The sequence below is a fragment of the Ranitomeya variabilis genome, chromosome 6, assembly GCF_051348905.1.
Source record: "Ranitomeya variabilis isolate aRanVar5 chromosome 6, aRanVar5.hap1, whole genome shotgun sequence".
Lineage (NCBI taxonomy): Eukaryota > Metazoa > Chordata > Amphibia > Anura > Dendrobatidae > Ranitomeya > Ranitomeya variabilis.
This window is the reverse complement of record NC_135237.1, coordinates 343,699,443-343,714,113: the sequence shown is the minus strand read 5'-3', so window position 1 is coordinate 343,714,113 and position 14,671 is coordinate 343,699,443. Positions and strand designations below refer to the sequence as shown.

Here is a 14,671-nt window from a genome sequence, read left to right as displayed (position 1 = left end):
TGCTTCCCGCACTGACTGACTGCCGGCCGTAAAGTGAAAGCAGATCACAGCGGTGACGTCACCGCTCTGCTGTTAAGGGCCGGCGCTCAGTCAGTGCAGGAAGCGGACGGCGGGGGACGCGAAGGTGAGTATGTAGTGTTTATTTTACATTTTACCCTGGTTACCCGGGGACCTCGGCATCGTTGAGACTTATCTACAGCTAAACAATGTCTAATGTTCCAGTGGTAAATATTACCTTTCACTGTTTTCTGTGTGAAATCAAGCACAACTTAGATATGCAAGGATAAATAGTTCACTGTCAGGTGAATTGCTTACAGTGTTGTTGGTTCATGGTAACAATAAGCAAACATGAATATTCACAGTGGGAAAACTTGGTGCAGACTGCAGCCAGTCTGTGCATTGTAAATCTGCAATCAGATTATCCATGATAACTAGCAATGTGTTGGGGGGGGCTCTGTTTTTTTTTTTTTGTTTTTTTTTGTTTGTTTCTTTACAACCGCTCAATGATTTTTTAAAGTAAGGCAAAATATTTAACAATTGCATGGAATAATGAAGAGAAGGAAACATTTCGTTTCAGATTATTGTTTTTTTGACAATGGATTTTGTAGGAATCATGCATGTATTTTTAACAAATGTTTTTAGCATTTGTAATATTTCTTTTATTATCATTTAAAGTCTTTCTTTTTTTTTTTTTTTTTTTCTTTGTTTTAGAATCTTATGGCAAGAGCTTTGTTTGATAATGTTCCAGAATGTGCAGAAGAACTGTCTTTCCGGAAAGGGGATATCTTAACAGTGATTGAGCAGAACACTGGAGGTTTGGAAGGGTGGTGGCTCTGCTCATTGCATGGACGCCAAGGTATCGCACCAGGAAATAGACTGAAGCTTCTTATTGGCCCTGTGTCAGACAGTTCTAAACATGACATTCCAAAGCAAGAAACATCGCCTCAATCCTGCTACCAACATCAGATTTATCAAGTTCCGCAAAGTTCTTTTCAGGATTCTGTTTATCATGTTCCTCCATCTCATCATAGTCCAGCCACATTAAAGTCTTTCAGGAGTCATGGTTTAGAAGACCTAAAGCAGGTTCCACAGTTTATGGATAGTATTGGTGGTTCTCCAGGTGCTAAGGTAAGTTGATTACATTAACATATGTTCTCGAAAGGGTAAGGCTCTACAGTTCTACTAAATTGTAGCCATGGTGCAGCCCAACTGAAAACATTTTGAGCAACGGCTAATTTACCTGACAAAAGTCCTTGCTTGAGAAAAAATTGCAATGCCACAACCAGTAATGGCCTACACCCAATTTTTAGCTGGACTTTGCAATTTTAGAGGTGAAGCTGAAGTTCCTTCCTAAGTTCAAGCGATATTGTTTTAACAATCTCAAAATTGGCCATTACCGTATTTTTTGGACTATAAGACGCACCTAGGTTTTAGAGGAGGAAATTGGGAAAAAAAATTGAAGCAAAAAATGTGGGCAATGCTGTACTTAATATCCCCTATTCTGATAAATATGGTCCCCCTCATCCCTATCCTGGTACTAATAATAGCGCCAACATATTCCGCAGCACTTTACAATTAAGCGGGGACATGTACAAACAATAAATTCGGTACGAATTAAGACAATTTAAACAGTGACATTAGGAGTGAGGTCCCTGCTCGCAAGCTCACAATCTACAAGGAAATGGGGGGGCACAATAGGTGAAAAGTGATTATTTCAGGTCTGGCAATTATAATAAATAGGGATTTTCATATAAAGCTGCATGGTCCGGTCATCAGCCCGTGTGTTTAAGTGCAATAGTCAAGTATCAAATGCAGTTATCATGTGCATGGAGGGTGAGGAGACAGATGAATAGTAGGGTGCAGATTCAGAGCAATATTTGGAAGGAGGGAACAGAGCAAAGTTAGTTTACTGAGTAGATGATGTGGTAGGCTTGTTTGAAGAGATGGGTTTTCAAAGCGCGCTTGAATAGGTCGGGGCTGGGTATCAGTCTGATCGTCTGGGGAAGTGCATTCCAGAGAGCTGGCGCAGCACGAGAGAAGTCTTGGAGATGGAGGTGCAAAGTTCGGATTACGGGGGATGTTAGTCTTAGGTCATTTGTAGAACGGAGGGCACGTGTAGGGCGATAGACGGAGATGAGAGAGGAGATATAAGGCGGTGCAGAACTGTGGAGAGCTTTGTGGGTGAGAGATGAGTTTATACTGGACCCTGTAGCGAATGGGTAGCCAGTGTAATGACTGGCACAAGATGGAGGCATCGGTGAAGCGGCTAGACAGAAATATGACTCTGGCTGCTGCATTCAAGATGGATTGGAGAGGAGAAAGTTTGGTAAGAGGGAGACCGATTAGAAGAGAGTTGCAGAAGTCCAGACGAGAATGAATAAGAGCGACAGTAAGAGTCTTAGCAGTTTCAACGGTGAGAAAAGGATTCTGGAGATGTTTTTAAGATGCAGGTGACAAGAGCGAGTGAGTGATCAGATATAGGGAGTAAAGGAAAGTTTGGTGTCGAATATGACCCCAAGACAGCGGGCATGTTGCTTGGGAGTTATGGTTGAACCCTCTAGGGTAATTTCGATGTTGGGTAGAGTGAGGTTAGTAGAAGGGAGAAACAAAAGAAGTTCTGTTTTTGGAGAGATTTAGTTTCAGGTAGAGGGAGGACATGATGTTAGAGACAGCAGACAGACAATTCTTGGTATTTTGAATTAGGGTAGGGGTGATGTCGGGGGAAGAAGTGTATGATTGGGTGTCATCAGCATAGAGATGATACTAGAACCCAAATCTGCTGATTTTGTCCAATAGGGGCAGTGTATAGAGAGAAGAGGAGGGGGCCTAAGACTGAGCCCTGCGGAACCCCGATAGTAAGGGGACGAGGAGAGGAAGAGGAGCTGGCAAAAGGTACAGTGAAGGAGCGGTCAGAGTTAGGAGGAGAACCAGGAGAGGGCTGTGTCCTTGAGGCCTATAGAGCGGAGCATAGTGAGGAGGAGCTGGTGATCCACAGTGTCAAATGCGGCAGAGAGATCCAGGAGAATCAGCAGAGAGCAATGACCTTTGGATTTAGCTGTTAGTAGGTCATTAGAGACTTTAGTGAGGGCAGTTTCAGTGGAGTGTAAAGAGCAGAAACCAGATTGTAAGGGGTCGAGAAGAGAGTTATCCGAGGGATAGCAGATTAGACGGGAGTGGATCAAGCGTTCCAGGAGTTTAGAGATGAAGGAAAGGTTAGATACAGGTCTGTAGTTAGCAGTGCAGTTCTGGTCCAGGGATGGCTTTTTAAGTAAAGGGGTTATGATGGCATGTTTAAATGAGGAGGGAAAGATACCTGAAGAAAGAGAGAGGTTAAATATTTTAGTCGGGTGAGTGGTAACCACTGGTGAGAGAGACTGCAGGAGAGGTGAAGGAATGGGGTCACTGTTGCAGGTTGTAGGCCGAGCAGAAGCAAGGAGCTTGGAAACTTCTTCTTCTGAGACAGGCTCAAAGATGTCTAGTGAGCTTGAGGTGCGGCAGGGAAGGGGATCCAGGCACTGAGGAGATTGCGCTGAGATATCCTGATGGATGTGGTTGATTTTTTTTTCTAGGAAGTAAGTGGCCAGATCCTCACCACTGAGATTGGTGATGGGGGGCCTGTACTTTAGGTTTTAGGAGGGAGTTTAAGGTTTCAAAAAGTCGTTTTGGGTTGTTGGATAGTGAGGTGATGAGGGTGGTGAAGTAGGATTGTTTGGCCACATAAAAGGCAGAGTTATAGGTTTTGAGCATGAACTTATAGTGGATGAAGTCTAAGAGACTTTCTCCACTGCCGCTCTGCACACCTTGAACAACGCTGAAGAAATCGTGTTTGCATAGTGTGCCAGGGCTGCCGTTGTCTGTGTCGGGTCTTTCTGCGTGTAGAAGGTGCTGCTTCATCTAGGGCATTCTTCAGTGTATTATTGAAGTGTAACAATGCGAAGTCTGGACAGGAGAGGGAGGAGATGGGGGCTAGAGATGTGTGGAGGTTGTCCACAAGCTGCTGGGTATTAATGGTACGTGTATTCCGGTAAGTGGGGGTGTCCCGGGTGAGGAGACAATTCTTGACAGAGAAGGAAAGAAGGTTGTGGTCCGAGAGCAGGAGAGGGGAGTTAGTAAAGTCGTGCAGCGAGCCGGGACGGGAGAAAACCAGGTCCAGAGTATTCCCGTCCTCATGGGTAGGAGAATTAGTAAACTGTGAGAGGCCGAATGAAGAAGTTAGAGAAAGAATGATCGCCCTCATACCTGTCCTGGTATGCATGGCCCCATTGGGGAAAAAAAAACAACAAAAAAAACATTACACTTGCCTTCCTGGCGCACCCTCACGGCATCTTGTTCCACTGCCAGCAGCTGCTTTATGCTTGCAAGCAGCTCATGGCAGGGATGTCAATATAAAATAGACGTCCCTAGGGGGCACTCTAGAAATGTAACAAGTAAGTTTTTAGATTTTAAGGATTTGTCTTCACAGATGACTCTTTTTCATTTTAATATGAGAACTGCTGCAATTAGCGGTTTAGAGTAGTTGTTGTGGGTTTTTTGGGTTTTTTTTTTCCAGAGGCCGTTGGCACTCAGCTGGCTATAGGTTTTCCCTGTAGTTGTTGATACAGGGAAAAATCTAGATGGACACTGTTAGCAAGTCGTCCAGTTTATAGCTGTCCTCTCTGGCTCATGGAGCGCAGTCCCAAGCAGAGGCCCCAGCCTGTGATGTCTATATGATCTAAAAGGACACTGCTTGAAACCATATTTGAAAAGGGTGTATATTAGAGTGTTGACAATCATTTTTTGTTTTTCTATTTTTATCACAAAAATTATAAACCTAGGACACTTGACCATTTACTGATATGCTAAACTGCCTTTTACCAAATGAAGAATGCATTAGTTTGCAGCTGTGCATCTGTTTTGTAGCTTTCCTAAGCACCAGATGCGTCAATATGTTTCCACCATTCATGTGCAGACTCTGGCAGGATGGTGGAGGAAATATTTGGCTGCCATTGCAGTTTAGCCTTGGAACGCCAGCTTATATTGGCAGAGATCTCAGATATTTTCCTCTTTAGACCAATACTTCTGCTTACAGACCACTAATATTTCTTATGGGACTTGTACTTCAGCCGACTTTCTTTTTCTTTTGCTCTAATGCATATTTGGAAAACCAAAGCTTACATGTGAAATTTCTGTTTCATAATACTAGTAATAGACGCTGCTCTTGGTTTTGATCAAAGCCAGTTGCAGGATAAATTTTCATACAGTGTATTTTACCCGAAGAAAGAAGAGCTGTAGCGCTGTTCTTTCATTACACCTTGTTGCCCTCATTTACCTTTCTGGTAATGGCTGTAATCACTTTACTTGGCAGTGGGCCAGTTCAGAAAGAATCAGCCACATAGCATGCCACTTACAGGTGGCTGCTTCATAGTGTGAAACGTATGATGCTGGTTGCTTATTTCTCTTGCATTCATTTAATAACCACAATGGGAGAATCACTCTTTTGCGGGTTTTGTTTTTTAAATAGAAAACGCTGCATATTTCTTTATGTAAGCAAGTCTAAAAAAAATAAATAAAATAAATACAATGTAAAAATGTAAATGACACTTCATGAAAAATTCTACTTGGGCAGCCTGCAAGAGAAATTTCTATTTCTTTGCATTTTCTGAGAGCAAGCAAAACGGAGCAATTACATGGTGTTAATTCCAGATAAATCCCTGCACAGTGAACAGAGGATTAGTCTCCACATAACATAGACCTTCAGACTTATTCTGTGAACTTGTTAAGTTCAGAGAAAGTCGATATATAACACTCATCCATCTGTTTCAGTGGAATGCAATAAAGGACTGATGAAAACCACCAGTAAACCACATTGACCTTGAGCTACTCCCTTGCAGTTTTGGCCTGGAACTGCTTGAAAGTGCTGGTTGTCAGTTCACACCCAGCCTTTATTAGATTGATTGAAAGGAAAACCCCGCTTCTGGGAAACTTTTTTGTCTAACACATGAAAAGCACGATGGCCCTATTTATTATCCTCCACTTTCTGATCAGTTGGCCCAAGGAGCCAATAGTAGAATGATCAGTAGCTCATTGCTTGCGGTCTTCCAGATGCCACATTCATTCCCAGAGCACTAAAATAAAAGATCGTCTAGTGAGATTACAATTTCCTGTAGACATGTAATAGAATAGACTATATGGAGGTCTAACTGTCATATGACTTGTGTTCTCTGGCTACCATGAGAGTAAATGCACTGTAGTTTTATATTACCATGGCGTTACTCTCCGCATGTATACATTCTACGTGATTCCAGCTAGTATCTCAGAATGACACACTGATACTTGGAATCTTAGGACAATCGTGCTTCGAAAAGGCTGAAGACTGACTAACCTCAATAAGGCATCATTACTCAGCTGCGATCTTTGTAGAGTGCTGTTATCTAGACAGCATTGTTCTTATGGCCAGCTTGTAACTAAATAGTCCAAAGGTGTGAGTGATAAGAGCAGTGACTACATGGTTTTGTGTGTTTTTGTCCAGGCAGCCATTGCAAGGGTCTATTAAGGTACCGTCACACTAAAGGTACCGTCACACTAAGGGTACCGTCACACAGTGCAATTTTGATCGCTACAACGGCACGATTCGTGACGTTCCAGCGATGCATTTACAATATCGTTGTGTCTGACACGCTACTGCGATCCGGATCCCCGCTGAGAATCGTACGTCGTAGCAGATCGTTTGAAACTTTCTTTCGTCGTCTAGTGTCCCGCTGTGGCAGCATGATTGCATCGTGTGACACAGATTGTATACGATGTGCCCACAGTAACCAACGGCTTCTACATCGCAAATACGTCATGAAATTATCTCTCCAGCGCCGTGTATTGCAACGTGTGACCGCAGTATACGACGCTGGAGCGATACTTATACGACGCTGCAACGTCACGAATCGTGCCGTCGTAGCGATGAAAATGGCACTGTGTGACGGTACCCTAAGCGACGCTGCAGCGATAGCGACAGCAATGCCGATCGCTGCAGCGTCGCTGTGTGGTCGCTGGAGAGCTGTCACACAGACCGCTCTCCAGCGACCAGCGATGCCGAGGTCCCCGGGTAACCAGGGTAAACATCGGGTTGCTAAGCGCAGGGCCGCGCTTAGTAACCCGATGTTTACCCTGGTTACCAGCGTAAAAGTTAAAAAAACAAACAGTACATGCTCACCTGCGCGTCCCCCAGCCTCTGCATCCTGACGCTGACTGAGCTCCGGCCCTAACAGCAGAGCGGTGACGTCACCGCTGTTGCTTTCACTTTCAGTTTAGGGCCGGCGCTTTAGTGTCAGGAAGCAGAGGCTGGGGGACGCGCAGGTGAGCATGTACTGTTTGTTTTTTTAACTTTTACGCTGGTAACCAGGGTAAACATCGGGTTACTAAGCGCGGCCCTGCGCTTAGTAACCCGATGTTTACCCTGGTTACCAGTGTAAAATATCGCTGGTATCGTCGCTTTTGCTGTCAAACACGGCGATACACGGCGACCTAGCGACCAAATAATGTGCAGACCTTCTAGCAGCGACCAGCAATTTCACAGCGGGATCCAGATCGCTGCTGCGTGTCAAATACAGCGATATCGCCATCCAGGTCGCTGCAACGTCACGGATTGCTGGCGATATCGCCTAGTGTGACGGTACCTTAAGCGACGCTGCAGCGATAGCGACAGCAATGCCGTCACACAGACCGCTCTCCAGCGACCAGCGATGCCGAGGTCCCCGGGTAACCAGGGTAAACATCGGGTTGCTAAGCGCAGGGCCGCGCTTAGTAACCCGATGTTTACCCTGGTTACCAGCGTAAAAGTTAAAAAAAACAAACAGTACATGCTCACCTGCGCGTCCCCCAGCCTCTGCATCCTGACGCTGACTGAGCTCCGGCCCTAACAGCACAGCGGTGACGTCACCGCTGTTGCTTTCACTTTCAGTTTAGGGCCGGCGCTTTAGTGTCAGGAAGCAGAGGCTGGGGGACGCGCAGGTGAGTATGTACGGTTTGTTTTTTTAACTTTTACGCTGGTAACCAGGGTAAACATCGGGTTACTAAGCGCGGCCCTGCGCTTAGTAACCCGATGTTTACCCTGGTTACCAGTGTAAAATATCGCTGGTATCGTCGCTTTTGCTGTCAAACACGGCGATACACGGCGACCTAGCGACCAAATAATGTGCAGACCTTCTAGCAGCGACCAGCAATTTCACAGCGGGATCCAGATCGCTGCTGCGTGTCAAATACAGCGATCCAGGTCGCTGCAACGTCACGGATTGCTGGCGATATCGCCTAGTGTGACGGTACCTTTACTGTGATTCAATAGTGTGGCAGAGTACTACATGGCAATGTTTTCTTGGCTTCCAGCAGCTATTAAACCTCAAAGGGGTGTTCCGATCTCCAAGATCCTATCCGAATATGTAGTAGGTATAATATTAGCAAATTCCTCCAATTTGAAATGTGTATATAGTTCTACTGATTCACTGTGACTTAACCCATGTGCAGGGCAGTGCAGTAGCTTGATGGTCCATGGTTCCAGCCACTAACGGCTAACTAAAGGTACCTTCACACGAAACGACATCGCTAGCGATCCGAGACGTTGCAGCGTCCTCGCTAGCGATATCGTTTCGTTTGACACGCAGCAGCGATCAGGATCCTGCTGTGATGTCGCTGAATAAAGTCCAGAACTTTATTTGGTCGTCCGATCGCTGTGTATCGTTGTGTTTGAAAGCAAAAGCAACGATACCAGCGATGTTTTACACTGGTAACCAGGGTAAACATCGGGTTACCAAGCGCAGGGCCGCGCTTAGTAACCCGATGTTTACCCTGGTTACCAGCGTAAAAGTAAAAAAAAAAAAACAGTACATGCTCACCTGCTCGTCCTCCAGCGTCTGCTTCCCGAGTCTCCTGACACTTACTGAGTGCCGGCCCTGAAGTGAAAGCACAGCGGTGACGTCACCGCTGTGCTGTTAGGGCCGGAGCTCAGTCAGTGTCAGGAAGCAGACGCTGGGGGACGCGCAGGTGAGTATGTAGTGTTTGTTTTTTTTTACTTTTACGCTGGTAACCAGGGTAAATATCGGGTTACTAAGCGCGGCCCTGCGCTTAGCAACCCGATGTTTACCCTGGTTACCCGGGGACCTCGGCATCGTTGGTCGCTGGAGAGCGGTCTGTGTGACAGCTCTCCAGCGATCAAACAGCGACGCTGCAGCGATTGGCATCGTTGTCGCTATCGCTGCAGCGTCGCTTCGTGTGAAGGTACCTTTACTGGTACTATGAGTGGTTGTAGCCATGGATACCTAAACTACTGCAATGCCCTGCACAAGGGGTATGTGACACTGAATCAGAGGAAGTATATTACATTTCTAATTGGAAGAATTTTCTGGTGTCGTTTTTTTTTTTCTTTTTTTTGTTCTCCTTTAGAGCAGTGGATTGGGTGTGATTAGTTTTGCAATCTGTTCTTAAAGAGCTATTACCTTCAGAAATTTGACACATCCACATAAATGGGTTGTAATATGTGGGTCTCATCTTTGGAAATCTCACGCAATACTCAAAATCGGTTCTGCCTTCCAGGTCTCTCTCTCAACTTTTTATGGGAGTTGCCAGAAAAAGCCAGGCAGGGTTGGACACCTTTCCATTGATGCCTTGTATGATTTCCACCCCCTCCCCCTCAGTTTGGCGATTTATATAGACGTCTGTCCTTTAGATATGGTAAAGTCCCCCTAATCATAATAAAGCGGTTTAGCTGGAGGACTTCCCACCATCAGATTCAGGAGAGTGCAGTCCATTTACAGACTGTGGTGACCATGAGTAGTGTATAGCTTCAGAATGGCCTGTAGAGGGAGTAGTATCAACGTTGGGGATTGCTCTTCATGCTTGTCTGTCTGTCTTCATTGTTACTATGCATGAATTAGGACATTATTTCTTGCATAACTCCTGCCATGAGTGCTATTACAATGGTCTAATAATGAAGTACCGGCGCAGACCTCCTCGCTTTCACAACATGCTCAGCTGGACCCCTGTGATCCCAGGAGCTCCTTTTTATTAATCAGGCTGTTGCTATGTGTGCAAACAAATTGGATCATTACTAAAGCCAGATCTTTTTTTAGTCCCTGTCCTAGAGAGCATGGTTAGCGAAGATGATTCAGATTGTTGGCCAGACAAGGATTAAATCCACCCTGAAAGAAAACACAGCTAGTGGGATCCTGATGTAAACACCATTTGCTGCAGCCACTTGGGTTTTACCACTGCAAAGTAAACATGGTGTTAGGTCCATGGGATTGTCTGGATTACGTGTAGAATGAAAACTATAGTTAAATGCGTAGTAATTTGTTTGTTTTTTTTGTTAGCATATTTGATTTAATCTAGTACTTTGCAAACATTTTCATAACATGTCTTATTGAATTTTTAGATCATTGGTTCTTAAAGAGTTAACTAAAAGCCATGTGAATGGATAGGCTCTGTTCTGTTCAGCCTTGACTGTTTGTACAGCGGGAACACCTGCTGTTTGCCCAGTCCCATACACTTCATTTTTTACCTGGGGCTCTTGTGCAGTCAGTAAAGCTTTTGTTAGCCATGAAACGCTTCTCAGAATATGATTTACTCACTTGTGTTACTGCAGGATGTATGGATTCTGTGATAACTGTGGTTGAAGTCCTGTCAAGCAGCACAATGAGTGAGGGGTTCACTAACATTGCTGTTCATTGGACCACCATACTGGATGTACTGCTATACGCTAGGGTATCAACTTTAATTTTGGTTTGATACACAAATTCCAATAAATGTAGGAAGAGCTACCATGTAACGGATTGTCATGTAAAAAATTTATTTAATCACCAAGAAAGAAGATTGAATTTGGTGAAGGAGAAAAAACTACAATACATGAAATGATCCCTAAACACTAGTAAGGACTTCTTTCCATAAAGGACAGTAACCAGCATTAATGGCACTCCTTGCCAAGACACCTGTCATTGCCTGTAAGAAATGACAGCAGATACGTAGGGCCAGAGGTCAGGCTCTAGTTCTGTGATCTCAGGCCGGTTTGCAGGCAGTCACCTTGCCTTTCTGATGTCTGGAGCACGTCCAGAAGCGGAAAGAAACGATTTGTTTCGCTATTATTTTCTCACACAAAATCCTTTATTGTTCTATCATTGCTCCTCCATGAGAAAATCGGCCTCTTAATGGAAGGAGCAGGAACTGAAATGTGAGCAACAGGAAGCATAGTAACCTCAGAGGAAATTACACAGTACAGTGCATGACTTCAGTGTGGGCTCTTACTGTAAGAAGCCGTTGTGATCTGCGCCTCTGTATTCTGTACTTCTTATGGCTTTGTGAACTTTGCTTCTGATCTCTCGCTGTGGAGGCACTGTTTAGGGTTTATAAGAAACGGTGGGTGTGCAAACAGTGGGGGGACAAGTATTCTTCTGCAGCAATGGAGAGATCTTTGTGAAAAATGACAGATTGATACATTAAAGGTAGATTGTGATTGGGGGGGGTGGGGGGGCAAGTTTGAGGACTAAATTGGTAAGATGAGAAAGTTGAACTAAGTTTTCCACTTCTAGTGTTTGAGGGATGGAGGGTGTCTTTGTGTTTTTTTTTTTTTTTTTGTTTTTTGTTTTTTTTTCTGCACCCTTCCCTCAGAAGGGTTTCCTGATTTGTATACTGTTCATAATCTCTTAGGTGTCTAGGGAACCATTGCCTTATATCAATATAATGCTTGGACATCTAGGTCCTCCCACAGTAACACACTTTTGTAGCCAATCCACTCCACTAACTTAGAATTTCTAAATAGGATGTTAGAATGTTTTTCTAAACCAGACATCTACTATATAATTGTCTAAGGGTCACTTCCGTCTTTCTGTCTGTCCTTCTGTCTGTCACGGATATTCATTGGTCGCGGCCTCTGTCTGTCATGGAATCCAAGTCGCTGATTGGTCGTGGCAAAACAGCCACGACCAATCAGCGACGGGCACAGTCCGGCGGAAAAATGGCCGCTCCTTCCTCCCCGCAGTCAGTGCCCGCACCGTACTCCCCTCCAGTCTGCCCTCACACAGGGTTAATGGCAGCGGTAACGGACCGCGTTATGCCGCGGTGTAATGCACTCCGTTACCGCTGCTATTAACCCTGTGTGACCAACTTTTTACTATTCATGCTGCCTATGCGGCATGAATAGTAAAACGATCTAATGTTAAAAATAATAAAAAAAAATAAAAAAATCGTTAGATATTCACCGTCCGTCGGCCCCCGGATCGACAACAGACCTTACCCGTTCCTCCCGTCGCTCCATGCTGCTATCTCGCGAGATGATGACATAGCGGTCTCGCGCGACCACTACGTCATCATCTCGCGAGACCGCAATGCACTCTTGAGACCGGAGCGGGCGAGGAGCATCGCTTGGCTCCGGAAGGTGAGTATATAACTATTTTTTATTTTATTTCTTTTTTTTTTTTTTAACAGGGATATGATGCCCACATTGCAATATACTACATGGGCTGGGCAATATACTACATGGGCTGGTGTTGTGAATTCTGCTCTTGGGCTCCTTCCGGTGGTTGTAAGTGGTAGTGCTGCTGTCTGAGTCGCAGCATTTGTCAGGTGTGTTCACTTTTTGCAATTCTGACTGGGCTATTTAGCCTTGCTTGACCCTTTAGTCAGTGCCAGTTGTCCATTGTTCCTGGAGGATTCACATCCTTTCCTGGTCTCTCCTGCTTTGCTGTTCATTTCAACAAAGATAAGTTCTGGCTTTGTTTTTTGCAGTCCACATGCTGTGGGCCTTATTGTTCAGTTCTTTTCCATGTTTTGTCTTGTCCAGCTTGGTCTGTATAAGGATTTGTTCAGCCAAGCTGGTATCTCTGGAGATGCAGATATACCCTCCATATCTTTAGTTAGATGTGGAGATTGTGGAGATTTTGTATTTTCTGTGTTGGATATTTTCTAGTGTTTTAATACTGATCGCATAGTACTCTGTCCTATCCTTTCTATTTAGCTAGAAGTGGCCTCCTTTGCTAAATTCTGATTTCAGTCTGTGTATGTTTTTCCCTCTCCTCTCACAGTCAATATTTGTGGGGGGCTGTCTATCCTTTGGGGATTTTCTCTGAGGCAAGATAGTTTTCCCTTTTCTATCTCTAGGGGTAATTAGTCCTCCGGCTGTGTCGAGATGTCCAGGGAGTGTTAGGTACATTCCACAGCTACTTCTAGTTGCGGTGTTAAGTTCAGGGTCTGCGGTCAGTACAGGTACCACCTTCTCCTCCAGGGTACGTCTCATGCTGCTCTTAGGCCACCAGATCATAACAGGCTGGGCAATATACTACATGGGCTGTGCTATATACTACATGAGCTGTGCTGTATACTACATGAGCTGTGCTGTATACTACGTGGCTGTGCTGTATACTACGTGGCTGTGCTGTATACTACGTGGCTGTGCTGTATACTACGTGGCTGTGCTGTATACTACGTGGCTGTGCTGTATACTACGTGGCTGTGCTGTATACTACGTGGCTGTGCTGTATACTACGTGGCTGTGCTGTATACTACGTGGCTGTGCTGTATACTACGTGGCTGTGCTGTATACTACGTGGCTGTGCTGTATACTACGTGGCTGTGCTGTATACTACGTGGCTGTGCTGTATACTACGTGGCTGTGCTGTATACTACGTGGCTGTGCTGTATACTACGTGGCTGTGCTGTATACTACGTGGCTGTGCTGTATACTACGTGGCTGTGCTGTATACTACGTGGCTGTGCTGTATACTACGTGGCTGTGCTGTATACTACGTGGCTGTGCTGTATACTACGTGGCTGTGCTGTATACTACGTGGCTGTGCTGTATACTACGTGGCTGTGCTGTATACTACGTGGCTGTGCTGTATACTACGTGGCTGTGCTGTATACTACGTGGCTGTGCTGTATACTACGTGGCTGTGCTGTATACTACGTGGCTGTGCTGTATACTACGTGGCTGTGCTGTATACTACGTGGCTGTGCTGTATACTACGTGGCTGTGCTGTATACTACGTGGCTGTGCTGTATACTACGTGGCTGTGCTGTATACTACGTGGCTGTGCTGTATATATATATATGTATACTACGTGGCTGTGCTGTATATATATATATGTATACTACGTGGCTGGGCTATATATATATATGTATACTACGTGGCTGGGCTATATATATATATATATATACTACGTGGCTGGGCTATATATATATATATATATACTACGTGGCTGGGCTATATATATATATATATACTACGTGGCTGGGCTATATATATATACTACGTGGCTGGGCTATATATATACTACGTGGCTGGGCTATATATATACTACGTGGCTGGGCTATATATATACTACGTGGCTGCGCAATGTACAGCGTGGGCTGCGCAATGTACAGCGTGGGCTGCGCAATGTACAGCGTGGGCTGCGCAATGTACTACGGATACATATTCTAGAATACCCGATGCGTTAGAATCGGGCCACCATCTAGTCTTATTATAATAATGTAGTATTATTGCTATAGCCAATATGTGCAGGGGTTCCTACATCTTTTCTACAATACTACTGGAAAAATATATTGAGATATGCCAAAGTCGATTGTCCAAGAAATCTAGATGATTGTCCCCTTTGTAAGGCTACGTTCACATTTGCGTTGTTGGGCGCAGCGTCGGCGACGCAAAACGCATGCACAACGC

General features: G+C 44.9%; 1 protein-coding gene across 2 annotated transcripts in view; it reads left to right on the top strand.

The window, feature by feature from the left end:
- NEDD9 (neural precursor cell expressed, developmentally down-regulated 9) overlaps nt 1-14,671 on the top strand; it is a 51,882-nt gene that overhangs the window by 24,669 nt on the left and 12,542 nt on the right. The window contains exon 2 of one of the 2 annotated variants that reach the window (XM_077269888.1): nt 712-1,128. The exons of the other annotated variant lie outside the window; for it this stretch is intronic. Coding sequence (XP_077126003.1) covers nt 712-1,128 — 417 coding nt within the window. The remainder of the gene's footprint in view (nt 1-711; nt 1,129-14,671) is intronic. 2 annotated transcript variants of the gene reach the window in all.